The 15,435-nt window shown below is 38.0% G+C and overlaps 1 protein-coding gene across 1 annotated transcript; it reads left to right on the forward strand.

Annotated features, from left to right (window-relative positions):
• The first annotated feature begins 7,770 nt into the window (after positions 1–7,770).
• LOC111884895 (triosephosphate isomerase, cytosolic) lies at positions 7,771–8,675 on the forward strand. Its single transcript, XM_052766768.1, has 4 exons — positions 7,771–7,774; positions 7,993–8,116; positions 8,243–8,327; positions 8,460–8,675. The coding sequence occupies exons 1-4, from the start codon at positions 7,771–7,773 to the stop codon at positions 8,658–8,660; spliced, it is 414 nt and encodes a 137-aa protein (XP_052622728.1). The 3' UTR covers positions 8,661–8,675.
• The last annotated feature ends 6,760 nt before the right edge of the window (positions 8,676–15,435 follow it).

Consider the following 15,435-nt stretch of genomic DNA (forward strand, 5'->3'; position numbering starts at 1 on the left):
TGTTACCAAAAAATAGTTTCTTTTAGCCCAAACAAAAAATTCTTTTAGCCCAAATAAGGTAGCCCAAAATTAATCGGGGGCGGGGGCGGGGGTCAGAAGGGGAATTCGGGGGCGGGGGCGGGGGTGGAAAGGATGGGGATTCCGGGGGCGGGGGCGGTGGTGGGGGAACAGGAAAAATTTGGGGGCGGGGGCGGGGGATGCAATCCCCGTCCCGTTTGCCCCCATTGACATCCCTAAATCTAAGGGTCATAAGGTTTCTCTTCAATTCATGAAAATGATTGTGAGGAAACGCTTTCACTATGTAGATTTTAAAGAGTTATCAATTGTGATATTTGCATTCTCAAATTCGATTATGAGTACGACATCCCTATTCATAATTTGAATTGTGAGAAATGGAAAAATATCTAAACATTTCAAACTTATTGTTGTAAGTTCTAAAATTGTTTACACACACATATGAGCTTTCTAATAAAAGGTGTGTGAGCTTAGATAAAGGCTTATCGAAGCATCCCGTTTCAGAAATCTGAACTTTGGTAAGAAAGTCAATAAAGTATTGATTTTTAGAAGTCCAACTGATTTCTGGATTTATGTCACAGCTAGTGGGAGCATAAATGTTATGCAAGTAGAAAAATAATTGTTATGCTAATGGGAGCATAATTATTATGGTAAGTGTTGCAAGTTAGCCATGTTAATTATAGAAAACAAAGCTTTTAATTCGCAAAGTTGCAACGTTGAAAAGTTGTTTTGCTATAATTAAGGGGGAGGAACTTATACTTCATTTCAATTCTAAAAGTTTAGATTGAGATTTTAATCAAATTTAGTCAAGGATTTATATGAATGCCATGTCATGGTGAAATGCTTAAACATTGGAATTCTATATATGGAAATATTATAGCAAAAGACTGGTCAAGTATCATGTCTTTATGTAAGACATTATGAATTGTATCCCATATGCTTCAGGTATAGGATCGATTGAATATACTATAATATTGATGTGTTCTAATTTTCCAAATGCCTAGGGCGTTAAGAGGGAAAAAGGACTAAAACTGGATATGACTAAAGTTATTAAACGACAACTAAGAACAATCCAAGGTTCGCCAAAGATTGGTTGCTTATGGATAGTTGGAAGTATAGTAATGGATGGACCATATTGACATTATTATGAATAGACAGGATTCTATTAGCAACGATTTGTCATATGAAAAATATGGAAATGTTTCCATAATGAGTGTTGGATATCAAGAATCTATGAGAAAGTTAGAAACTTTTATGCAAGAAGGATGTTCAAAGGAATGTGCTGTGAATATGAGACTTCGGATCTATGGAATTGTCTTGTAACAATCTCCAATAGACAGTTTTGTAACTGACAAAGTCTGTGTGACTTGTGTACATAATCGTTACAAAAGGATCACTGCATATAAGTTTAGAATCTAACAAATTACAGTAAGTGGCAAGAACTTGGTATTCTTACACTTACGATAAGGATTTGGAATTGAGAAATGAGTATCGTTGGAAATGTTTGCAGTTGATCTATTTCACAAAGTAAGGACCGTAGGTAAACATAGTGTGCATGCTTGGAGCATGGGATAACTATTGTTTTAATTTAAGTGTTAGTTGATAAATCAAAACAATATACAAAGAATAATGTGTAATCAATATGGTGATTAAATAAAAGGTGTTTTATTTATACTCAAAAGTTTTTGGGCCATATAGGATTAGTATTATTCTTGTGTTTCACTTTCCGTGTTTTGACTTCCCAAATAATAAGATTATTCAAACCATCCATAGTCGAACATACATTGGAAGTAGTTAATGAGGCTAGACTGTCATGAGTTGGCTTGTAGATTGTCTAAAGCATTAGACATAACAAAAGTTTGCTACGCCATTCGTGAGTACTTCTGAAATAAGATTTGAGTATTGGATTAACCCACACTCACCTGAATTACTTCATGGAATTTATCGTGAGTAATTGTGATACGATAATATCATATAATATTCAAACCAAGATATATGAGTTGTTGACTATGAGTTGGTTATGCATTGATGGCATGAAAACGCATAAGTAACTTGATGTTATAAAATGTGTCGTTGTGCATGATTTGATGAGTAGTTAGTACAAGCATATAATGTCGAATTTTATCTATTCCTTTTATCCTAAGAGGATTAAAAGTAATATCTTGGGCCCCTTGATGATTCTGTTTTGACTTTGTGTCGGGCCTGATCAAAACTAAATTGATGTGTTCAGTTATGTTCTATATCAGACGAATCGGAAATCGGGAAAAAAATTGCAGGACAATAAGCATGACTATGTTCCATGTATTTGTCCGCACAGATATCCTGAGAACAGAGGAATATATGATCCCTTATCTAAATGACAGGTCACTGAGTGGGTTAGAGTTCGACAACGGCTTTTGAGAGCTACGATTACTAATCGGGTTTTGGAGTTGCATTGGCAGTTATAGTTATCAGACTTATCCAAGTGGGAGACTGTTGGATTTAGTGTCTAAGCCCATAACTATAATTGGGATGTACTTGACCTGAAAGTAACATGGTCCTTTTGGGTTGCCTTCACCAGTGCAATTTGATAGGATGGACTTTTAAGAATAAGGTTATTTATGATTTATTTATATATTATAAGTATAATATATTAATTGAAAAATCATATTATTTAATTAGTATTGATCAAGAATTAATTTGGAATTAATTTTGTGATCAAAAGAGACTAATTAAATATATAGGGGTTGATTGTGTAAATAAATGATTCTTATAGTGTGGGCCAATGATCCATGGTTATTTAGGATGGGCTAAACCAATGAGATCGTCCATGGAGGTTTAACCCATGAATCCTAAGTAATATGAAAGGTCATGGTGCATTAGAGTTTGCATGGATGTAACCTTAGCATTTGCAACACTATAAAAGGAACCCCTCATAGCCAAAATCGGTTGCAGCATTCATTCTAAGAGAGTCATAATCGATTTTCAGCTAAGTAACTTATTCTCTCAAGCCTCCTCTTGAATTTGTTTTTTGTGACACATTAGAGGGATCACACTTGAGGTGCTCAAGCTTTCAAAGGTCAAGAACTACACCCTACGTCAAGAGGTATTCATCTAAACTAGTTTTTTATGTTGTACAGCTTCAATTGTATGCTAGTTAGGATGTATGCTTTGGAAAATTGAGAATACATGTATAATTAGAGAAAACATATATACAAAGCATCTAGGATTGCATGTGCACCATAGGAGTGTTATAGTGCTCAAACCCCAACAATGAGTTCACTAGAAACATACTTAACAAAGTTACAACCATATGAGAATAAAACAAATATAATCAATATAATAAGGGATAGAAACATACCAGTCACCACATCTGGTGCTGATTTAGCCTCCTCGACAGTAAGTTGGAAGGCGCGTCCCCGAGCCCTTAGGGGCTCTGCCCTACCCTGGCTCCCGTCCGTGATCCTCATGGTAGCTGGAACTGGATCCTGCTCTGGCCTGGCAGCTAGTAGGGGACACTGGGCCTTTATATGGCCCACTTGCTCACAATGGTAACAAAATATGACCCCAGAAGCCGGAGTCTACTTCCTACAATCCCTAGCATTGTGGGTATGTTTACTACACTTGTGGCACCCTGAAGAAGATCGACAAACCACATCATGCGCCTTACCGCACTTCCCACAAGTGCGACCCCACTAACTCCCCTTCCTGGAGTCAGCGACACTAAACCTTTCCGGCACAAGTTGTGATAACAACGGGGCCTGCCTCCACTCCCTCAATTGAAGCTCAATCTTCAGCTCACGCTGCCTAGTGGCCTCTTGTAACTCCATCAAAGTATCACATCGCTGAGTGGAGACGAACTGTCTAATGTCCGTCTTGAGCATGCTCAGATAACGAGTCATCTGAGCCTATTTTGAAGCAAACTCAAGGAAAAACATCGCCCTCTCGGTAAACATCCGGGTGATCTACATCTCCGACTCCGATCTCTGTCTCAAATCCAAAAACTCTTCTACCAGCCACTCTCTCTTAATCAATCTCCACTAATACTTCACTCCGGACCTCAGCCGGTTCAGAGTGTACCTGACCTTCTGGTCAATAGGATAGGAACAAGTGAAGAAACTTCCCTCCACACACTACAAGAAAAATAGCCTTTTACGACGTGCAAACCACGACACTCATTGATTTATGTTACGCAATGGAGAGTGACGTTAAAAAAGCGTCATCTCTTCAAAAAATTTAAGGATTTAGGTCACGCATTATTGCGTGCCCTTAAATTAGCGTCATACGAGAAAAAATTAAAAACACGGAGGGCACTGTATCTTAAATGAGCGTCCTCTATGAGTGTCACTTTATAATTTTAATGAAAAGCGCGTTTAGTAGATAGGGGGAAATGAAATCCCTAAAATTTTGAACACCCGCCTTCTTTTTTATGCTCCACTTTTGTTTCCTTCTTGCCCTAATTACGATACTTTCTTCCCCCTCCATAGATTCGACTGCTGCCTTGCCTAGTTATTGACACTCCTTCCTTCGTTCGTCACTTGCCTTCTTCGCCTGACAATATCTCAAGAAGTACAACTCCGAAAGCGTACAAGCTGCTATCGGTTTCGCCATAGAGTTCCGCCGTTCCAAAATCGCATATTTTCGCATTGAGTGACTATGATTGGGTTACAATTATGCTTGAGCCGACGATTGGGTTACAATTATGCTTGAAAGTGTGAAGAACTTACATGCTCCATCTACTTATATCCTAGATCCGACGATTTAGGACCTTACCGCTTCTCATCCCACACAGCGCCGGCGATTTAGGGCCTTACAAGCCCTAGCTCGGATTGAACTAAGAATTTAGCGAGAGAAATCAAGATTTTTGGTCATCATCATCACGTTTGCATTAGCATCCATAGGCTACAGATCTCAAATTCCTCTTCAGATCCTCGTAATTGACCTTTCCCAAAATCTCGATTTGATCAAACATACATATAATTGCAGTCACCGGTCTACAACCTGGTTATATAGTTCATTTTTGCACTAAACATCTCAGGATCTGATCGAGCTCTCTCGCGGTTTCGTTCCCCTTCAAGAAATCTCTTCCCCTCTCCCTCTCTCTTAAACCCACCAATTTCTCGCTGAAAGCGCGCGGCCTTTGAATCAGGCATCTATTTTGAAATTTTTGTTCGAGGAAGAAAGGGCTCGCCTTCTTACCCAGGTCTATTTTCCTTCATCTTTTATTTCAACGATTGCTCTGTTTCATCTTTCTTGGTTAGATCATGTCGATTATGCATATGGGTGGGTTATTACACTTTAACGCTCCTTTGAAATCAGTTAGGGTTACATATGAAAAGAAAGAAAACCCTAATCTGAAAGAGCTTTTAGGGTTCTTACAGACCTTCTTCAAGTACCTTCAACATGGTTACGTAGCTGTAGATTACTCACTCTTTTCTTCTCTTATCTTTCCTCTTTGCGGGTTCAGGGCAACTTGTTAAAGGGATTCTCTGGTGTAGAGATGTCACAGTGTATAGATTGATCAAGGGTAATGAGATTTTGAAGCAAAAGATCGGACCTGCTAGCAATAAAGCAGTTAATCCTGAACTTCTAAGGGCTATACACAGGTTTTGAAGTTCATGTTGAAACTATTTTCTTATATGTTTTCCAAGATTCTTCTGTGAATATTTGCATTTTGATTATGTGGGTGATTCTCCTAGGGTGTTTCTTGATAAAAGAAATTGTAGTAAATTAGGCAGGGTTAAATCTGTCAACTTTTCACTTGAAAAAAATTGTTTTGTATTGTAGGTTATTATAGCTACTTGTATGCAAAGTGTTTTGCACCAACCTTATGGGAAATAGTATGCAAGGAGGAACCATTGTCATTAGAGACTGGTACTGTTATTAGAACAAAGTTACTGCAACATGGTGGAGCTAAAGATCCTGCACAGTTGCTTAATGATCTTGCTTGTGATGGGATTACAAGGAGCTACGAAAATCAGGGACATGGAAGAAGTATATTTCCAGATATTACAAGCCTATGTAACGAATTGAACTTGAGAATTTATTTAAATGATTCAAAGATATATATAATATGTAATTTGAAATGAGCTAAATGCTTTCATTAACCTCCGATTTTAATAACATAAGACATTTATTTCACTCTTTTTTGGCAAATAAATGTCCATCCAATCCAACAGATAGTGATACTGATGACACTTGCCTTTCCTTAATGTGTTTCTTATTGTGTTCTAGGCCAAAAAGGTATATCTATAAGGACTCACTAAAGATTGGAATGAAGAGAATTGACCCCTGCATCTTCTCTCTTTTTACTCTGTTTTTATTGTGTGAAACAGGGCCTGAACCAAAACATATGTTGTTGTTACTGCTATATCTGATTCTTTTCACCTGCCTACTGATTCATTATCAACAAGACACTTCAAGAAGATGGTATGATTATTATTTTTAAAGGCTTAATTGCAAGAAATGGAAGTAGAATGAAAGTAGATTATTATTTGGGATTGTTTAAATATTGATGTGGTTGGTGTGGTGTTTGATAAAAATAAAGGTGCAATGATTGTATTGTATTTGTATATGTAGGAAGCACATATTGTTGTTATACCTGACGTTCAACCTTACACTCACACTCACAGACTAAGTTAGAAGAAGAGCAGGTGAGCCAGCATCATGTTCTCCCTCACCCTCTCTCACTGCTCAACGTTTAATATGTGAACAACAGGTACTACTTTCATTAATAACCCCTCAGAAATTACGATTTTTCCATTATTGACAAATAAATAAATACATAATCTCATGATGATGAGTATCTTGCATCATTACAAGCTGATAGAGAAAAGGAACTACTAGAGCAGTTAGCTAAAGAAGCTGCCATGGAAGAAGAAAGGCGAAAGGAGGAAGAGTCACATATTAAGTTAGAAGAAGAGCAAGTGAGACTGTTTATACGTTATAGTTTATAAACTTTGTTATAAATGACCATTTTTCCTTATTTCAGGAAATCGACAAATTACAGGTACAATGTTAGCAAATTTACAATTTTACCCTTTTGTCTCATTATTCATCAATATCACATTAAAAATAACTACTATAGTATTTTACTTTTTAGTCTGATTTTCATAACCTTTTTGATCCTTATTCCAAGTAAAATGACTCTCCATAAATAAGGACTAAAATTGCAAAATTCAAATATACTCAGGGACCAATATTTAACCAACTATCAATTTACACTGTTAATTATGTTGGGGGTAATCCTTTACCTACATTCTTTCCATCTCTAATTTTTAACCAACTATCAATTTACATTGTTATTGTTATGGTAAAGTTTAATAGATATCACCAAATCATAACATTTTTTTTAAATTATAGGTCCACCACTTTCAGCCTCTCACGTGCGAAATCACACAAGCTACTACCAGGTATCTCTCTCTCTCTCTCTCTCTCACACACACACACACACATACACAAACGGTGAAATGATTGAATATTGGTGGTTTACTTTTTTTGTTTGATAAATGCAGGGTGGTGGTGGTGGGAGTTACAGTGGAGGTGGTTACATGGAAGACTTTGACAGGGAAGACAATAAAGTTGGAGGTGGAGAGCTCAAAGAACATTGATACTGTGAAGTCAAAGATTCAGGACATAGAGGGGATTCCACTGCATCAGCAAATGTCTTCTGCCTATTCTTTCCTCTAAATGGTGTACCACCATACAACATCTCATATAATAAAATACATGAAATAAAAAAAAAGAATATAATAAAAAATTAGTTAAAGTATTGAAATGGGTAAAAGAAGGTAATTCAAATAAATGGTGTATATTTTAAAGAAAAATTTTAATTAATGAAAATTAGTAAGCTTACCCACTGCCCACCAATCAATAGCACTGGAGTGGCCAGCTCCTGTTATGACTTCCTGAAATATCATCATAATTTCAAAGGGTAAAATAAAGAGACCATAAATAAGTGAAATTACGTAAATGCCCTTTGAGTACTTTTCATACCAGAGGTGGTGGTGAGCCCTCCTTTTGTGTTTCTTACCTCTGTTAAAAGTGAATTGAGGCCTGAAATCCAAGTTGCAGCTCAAAATTGTTGGGTTAAGAAGGGTGGTGCATTCACCGGTGAGGTTAGGTATGTTTCAAAGTGTCATTTATCAAATTACCATCCTTTTTTTTTCTAAAACTTTTCAATTTCCTATGTCTGATTTCATCTTCTTGATTCTTACTAAATACTGAAGTTGGTTTTCTATATTTACAGTGCTGAGATGCTTGCCAATTTGGGTGTCCCTTGGGTCATCCTAGGTCACTCTGAAAGGAGAGCCCTATTGAATGAAACTAATGAGGTACCCTTTTCCTTGTGTAGATTTTACTCAGCCTATTCAAATCAATTCACACTTTTCCTTGTGAACATCTTAATCAGTGTTGTATGCAAGTTACTGAAAAAGTTTTTTTTTTCTTTTTCTTGTTTCATTCAGTTTGTTGGAGACAAGGTTCCATACGCACTATCTCAAGGTTTGAAGGTTATTGCTTGTGTTGGGGAGACTCTTGAGCAACGAGAAGCTGGAACCACCATGGAAGTTGTTGCTGCACAAACCAAAGCAATTGCTGGTAATTATTTTAAAACTAAACTTGCTTCTACTGTATGTCAAAAATCAAAAATCTTGTTTTATCTTTGATATAATAAGTAACTTGCACACAAAAGTTATGATTTTGGTGTTTAATGCAAGAAATCACAATATGCCTTTTCTATGTGATTCTGATTTTGGTAATTTTTTGTTGCAAGAGGAAAAGAGGAAAAGAAAGCTCAAGCCGGAAGAGATAAGATGCTGCAAATGCAAGTGTTGCATTCTTCATTTCAATTGTTAGTATGAAACACAGAGTAGATGGGCCAATGTAAACTTCTTATCCATATAACATCTGTTTGGAGCATTAGTCTTAAAGAATTATGAAAGGCAAGATGCAACTTTACTTAGTTGGAATTTGATGTAGAGAGTAGATTAGATGCAAATTTAGATATTGTAAAAAATAGAATTGTATGACATTAAATTTTATGCAATGGGTTGTATTTTTTGTATATGATATTTTATTTCTATTATGAGACATTAAATGCAAATTTAATTTAAAAATTAATAAATATATAAATATTTTTTTAGAACATTTAAAATTATGATACGCAAAAATGTGTGTCATCTTCATTTATGACATGGCCTTTCTTGACAGGGGCTTCCTTGATACGCATTGCGTGTCATAAACACGCGCGTCGTAAGGTTACGACACGCAAATGCGTGTCGTCTTCCTTTATGACAGGGCCTTCCTTGATACGCATTGCGTTTCATAACCGCGCGTCGTAAATGCGCATCGTAAATGCGCGTCATAAATGCGCGTCGTCTCTCTTTATGACAGGGCCTTCCTTGACACGCATTTGCGCGTCGTCTGAGCGTTTTACGACGCGCAATGAGCGTCGTAAAAGGCCTTTTTTCTAGTAGTAACATCAGATAACCACCTCATGGCTATAATCGGATCCTGAACTCCATAGAAAGTCAGGGGCTTCATGTTATCGAAGTCCCGATACTGAAACACTCGTCCTGGCCCAACACTCGTAGCTACCACAACTGCAGAGGCTGCAACAGCAACATTCTCAACAATGGTTGTGTATCTGTCTTCAAAGTACTCCATCATCGCAGTCTTGATAGACCAGACCATCTCTAACCTCTTGTGGTTGTCTAGGCCAACAAAATTAATAACCATAAATCTTTTACACTAAAATACTGTATAGTGGTAAAGGGGTCGAATCCGCAGAGATTGGTTCAATTCAATAACTCTGTGAAAAATCTCTTTGCAAAAGTATTTGTAAAATAACAATAAAACTAAAAATAGGGGGGATTTGGTCTTTTAAGTACTTGAAAAAAAAACTATGATTAAACTGAGATTTAAGTGGAAAATTCAACAAAAATAAGTGTTTGATGTAAAATCAATAAGAGAGAAATGGTTGATTTAAAGTTTCCTCACTTTGGATTTTGATGAACATATCATTAGAATCCAATGGTGCAATACTTGTTTTAAATCTTTAATTTGGCTATAGTAATCCACGAAACTTGAGATTACCTAGACTTTTCTTAGTTGTTAAAAACAGTTAGAGAAGCTCATAACAATTTCCTTAGTCAAAGTCACAATTTCCATTAAGCATGTAATTAGTGTGTAACATCCCAAAACTCAAGACCAAAATTTTCATTTTTAATTAAGTTCTTTTAAAACCAATTAGCATAGAAACATCCGTAACAACATCCCATGTCAAAATCAAAGTATCAATAATCAAAACATGGTAACATAAAACAATATCAGAGTGTAATCCCAAAGATCTCATAAGCGGAAAACATAGTGAGATGCGATGCGATCATGCCAACTCCTTTCCCTTGAAAACGAACTACGTGAAACAAAAACTGTAAATCGTAAGGACAAATCTTAGAGAGTTCCCCCATCATAACACATACCATATATACATAATGCCAATCCCTAGGTATCTTTCGATCGATATCTGTCTGGTATAACTATAAGCTGGACTCCCCCTCGGTATCTTTCAACCGGTAACCAGGAGTTGGCCTCCCCTTCGGTATCTTTCAACCGGTAACCGGGAGCTGGCCTCCCCTTCAACATCTTTCAACCGGTAACCGAGAGCTGGCCTCCCCTTCGGTATATTTCAACCGGTATTCGGGGACTATTTCACGCCTACCACTACCACATAATATCCTAGCATAAACACATAAATCACATACTGCCTAGTATATATGGGAGTTGGCTTCCCCTTTAGTATCTTTCAACTGGTAACTGCCTTCGGTATCTTTCAACCGGTAACCAGGGACTATTTCACCCCTACCACTGCCACATAGTAACATATCATACTACCAGATAAACATAACAAATAGTGGCACACCAGACAATTATCACAAAGACAATCTTCTAACAAACAATTCCTACTAGTGGGCCGACATTATGGCCTTAGACCCACTTCTACTAGAAGGTAACTCACCTCACACTGCTGAAGTCCCTCAGACAAAACTCTAGCTGCTGGATGACATATTCTCGAACTGTCAATCATCAAAATAACACTAAATCGATAATTGGGTTCCAATACATATCCATAAGTCCATGCTTGGGCTAAAAGACTACTTCACCCCCATCTTAGATTGATTCAAACTCAAGGCCCAATGCAAAGGCCCAAAAGTCAAACTATGAATCAAAGACCAACATATGGCCTAAGTTTCCATATTGGGCCCAAACCTCTACATGGTATTACCCGAAGGCCCAAACATTTAGTCTAGTCCAAACATTTGGCATTCCAATGGTCTAACCTCTCATAATCCTCAAGGCCCAGTTATGGCCCATCTATGCCCCAATTTTCCAAATTGGGCCCAAACCCTCACACGGGCCTTACCCTAAAGCCCATCCATATATTCTTAGTCCATATCATTGTTCTTGGATGGCCCATCAATAGCCGAATCACCAAATCTTAATAGAAAGTCCCAACTTAAGGCCCAAGTAAGATTAGGGTTTTCAAATAAAATGATGATTAGGGTTAATTGTTTCCTACTTAACCCATTAAGGACTTAATCCATTAAATCCATCAATCTATTGGTTCAATCATGTAGTGTGGTCGACTTAATACATAATCCTAATCCGGTCATCTAAAATGCGGGTCCCGACATGCAAAACCCATATATCCAAACTTAGCGTTTTCTAAACCCTAATTAGGGTTTCCAACCCAATAACAACCCAATTTGGCTTAAAAGCTAAGTCTTTACATCAATTAGGGTTTCATTAGGTCAACTAGGGTTAAACAAGTCGGGCACCACCCACTACCACCTCGGGTAGTGGTGGTCAACGACGGCACACGGTGGCGGCCACCACGTCACAGTGGTGGTTATGGTTCTATTCCAATTATTGTTGGATTAGGTGTCTAAGCCCATAACTATAATTGGTTTATACTTGACCCGAGAGTAGCATTGTCCATTTGGGTTGCATATCATCAGAACAATTTGATAGGATGGACTTTAGAGAAGTGGTTATTTATGATTTGTTAATATATTATAGGTTCTAATATATTAATACGAAATCATATTATTTAATTAGTATTGATCAAGAATTAATTTTGTGATCAAAAGAGACTAATTATATACATGGGTATTGATTGTGAAAATCATTCATTCTTATAAAGTGGGCTTATGATCCATAGTTATTTATGTTGGGCTAAACCCATGTGGTGACCAATGGATACTCCATGGAGGTTAAAACCCATGGAGCCTAAGGAATATGGAAAGTCATGGACATTAGGATTTGCATGATGTAACTCTAGTTGTGTCATATTATATAAGAAGCCTTATGGCTACCAAAATGGCACTTAAGTGGAATACTAGAGGGCAAGCCGATTTTTGTGCAAGAAGATACTCTCTCAAAAGTCTCCTTTGTCCAAAGGTGTGTTGTGATTCCATTTGAGGCATTCACACTATTGGTGCTAAGCTCTTAAAATTAAGTTCAAGGCTCTCAACTAAAACAAAAGGTATGTCATCTAATTAGAATTTTGTAGTATAGATACTCCATTGTATGCTAGTTAGGATGATGCTTTGGAAAGTGGAAGTTTGCATGTATATTAGAGAAAAACATAGATCCAAAGCATCTAGGGTTGCATGTACACCATAGGATTGTTAAAATGCTCAAAACCCATCAATTATGTCCAAACATCCCAAAAGTAGTCTAACACAAGCAAAAGCACACCACCATCCAACACGACGACTGGAGGCGGCAGCCACCACCTCACGGTGGTGGTTATGAGTTTTCTTTGATTATTCCGTTACCAATTACAACATACAACACAAAATCCCAAATAAACACACACACACTAATATAAACACACACACACATAGCCACCCTTGTGATGGTCGATGATGGTATATGGTGGCAGCCACCGCCTTACAGTGGTAGTGGTGGCTGTTGTCATGAATTCCGACCAAACAACACCACACACACCACACACTAACAACAGAAACACACCCACACTTGGACTTCGATCTTGAAGGGGGGAAACAGTGACGGCGGCGCGACGAAATGGCCGACGAAACGAACCAGCGGCGGCGCCGGCGCTACGAACGGTGGTGACGAGGAAGCTGGAAGCGGCGACTGGAAAGTCACGAAAGGAGGCATCCCCGACAGAAACAACACCTTAGCGGTGATTTTCGGCTTTGACGACGATAGCCGCAACTGGAAGATCACGAGCGACGACGGCAATCACGACAATAGCTTCTTCGATCTCCAACTGGTGCAGCTTCATTCGACCGCTCTCGGTGGTCTTGCCTCAGCTACGCACGATGTTCGACAACATAGTGATAGTGGCGGCGGCTGAAGGGAATGGGTGGTGAAGGTGACGACTGATGTCTCTTTTAGGGTTAGGGTTCCCGGGAGGCTGAGGGGTTTATATACCCGGTCCTCTTAAACTTATTTCCAAAATGCGAAAATAGTCCCTCCTTTCCTTTTTTCTTTCAAACTAAGTCTATAATTTACCTTTTTAAACCCAACCATCCAAAAACCCTTCAACTTAAATCCCAATAATTACCATGCAGCCCCTCCCTCTACAAATTATTTTCAATTGAAGTCCTTATGTTACGAAATGGCCCCTGTCTTATAAGAATCTTTACAAAACAATTCTCGAATTTACACTTTAACGCCCAAATAATCCAAATTTTAACATTTGGCTCCTGAAAACCAACACCCCACTGAATATTATGGATTTTAGATTCATATTAAGTTTATCTATTTTATTTATTTAATAAATGGGGTGTTACAAATCTCCCCCCTTAAATTATATTTCGTCCTCGAAATCATTCATTACCATCCCTTACATGCCAACCACTCAAGTAACATGGCAAAAATCCTGGACACACCCTAGCCTTCCCATGGTAACTGTGACCAACCTTCGCAAGGCCCTAAAATCCACAAGTGAACGAATTCCTTGCAACCATCTCATTGACTCAACCAGAAATCTGCAGTCTCAAGATGGTCTGACTCCCTAACAGACCACTCATACTGAATCATTATCGTCGAATCCAGTCCACTTGTCTCCCAACTGAATTCTCAACTTTTGATAACTTGAGGTTCCCACAGAAAAACAGGGTCACAGATCTAATTATCCCTGCAGATCATTTATAGTTGGCCAAAGCTCAGATAGTCCCACTGTGAGTGACTTATCACTTCCCAATCAATCAGTTTCTTCGTCTGTTCCTGCAAACCTGAAACACTAATATTCCTTGAAACCCAAAATTTCCCTAACAGTGAACTTCCTGAACCAGTATGTTGCCACATGGCTGCTTTCCAAAATCTACCGATATCTCCCTGGTCTCAATTCGTTCGCCAGCCATCAAAAATATCGGGTTCCAACCCGGTTGCGGAGCCAAAGGACTACCACGTAGGCTGTCACACCCCAAAACCATGAACGACGGAAACGTTCTAGGCCGAAGGACGTCATGTACAGTGTCACAACAATGAAAAGTAGTAAACAAGCAACAACATCATCCATTGCAATAATAATATATTTATTACACAATTGTGTTCTGTCAAATTTTGATAAACACTAAAGCATAAATCAAAATGAAAGATGAGTCTTCAACGAGCTCCATCTTCCCTAATCCTTGCACCGGTACCTGTCTATGATGACCTGAGGATACAAGTAATTTTGAAAGCGAGTATCAGCTTTAAATCTGGTGAGATCATAAGTATTTTAGTGTCTTAATTTGTATGTAAATACTTGTATGTATTTGAAATGTAAGTATTTGTATGTATACGAATTGTAAGTATTGAAAATGTAAATGAACTGTAAGTATGAAAATGTATATGAATTGTAAGTATGAACATGTTTGTAAAACAACTGGAAACATTTGAAAAACCCTAGAAATCCTTATGATTCCTACTAGTAACAAAAGGAGTCTTCTAACAAGACTTAACTGTTTTCATGTAGCCTTCTATCAAGACCTAACTGCTCTGAATGTAGTCTTCTACCAAGAGCTAACTGTTCGGAATATAGTCTTCTACCAAGACCTAACTGTAATAGTATTACCCTGCTCATCACTCCAGCGGTTCAAGTTGTTTGCCCACATGGGTGTAGGACCTGGAAATGCTGGTCGAGGGTTGTTGTTCGGGGCTTGACCTACAAGCGGTAGGTTGTTGACTTCAGGCTCGGAGTCGGATCCATCAGAAAAGCCTTCTGCGAGGTGATCATCCAAAGGGATTGGATGCTCATCTTCGGGCTCTTCATCGATCCACCCGACATTGCCTTCATTTGGAAAGTACGGGTCGCCATGATGGAATCCAACCATTTAGATCTACACGAAAAGAGAAGTATAAGAATATAGTATACGTGTAACTAGTAGTACAAAATACACCTATTGTATTTTAAGTTTAAGTTCT

This window comes from Lactuca sativa, chromosome 8 (assembly GCF_002870075.4).
Source record: "Lactuca sativa cultivar Salinas chromosome 8, Lsat_Salinas_v11, whole genome shotgun sequence".
Classification (NCBI taxonomy): Eukaryota; Viridiplantae; Streptophyta; class Magnoliopsida; order Asterales; family Asteraceae; genus Lactuca; species Lactuca sativa.

What these genes read in the sequence shown, in the direction of transcription:
- LOC111884895 (XM_052766768.1), top strand. An exon ending in GCATTCACCGGTGAGGTTAG is followed by an intron (nt 8,117 to 8,242) that starts GTATGTTTCAAA and finishes CTATATTTACAG; the next exon opens with TGCTGAGATGCTTGCCAATT. An exon ending in TATTGAATGAAACTAATGAG is followed by an intron (nt 8,328 to 8,459) that starts GTACCCTTTTCC and finishes TGTTTCATTCAG; the next exon opens with TTTGTTGGAGACAAGGTTCC.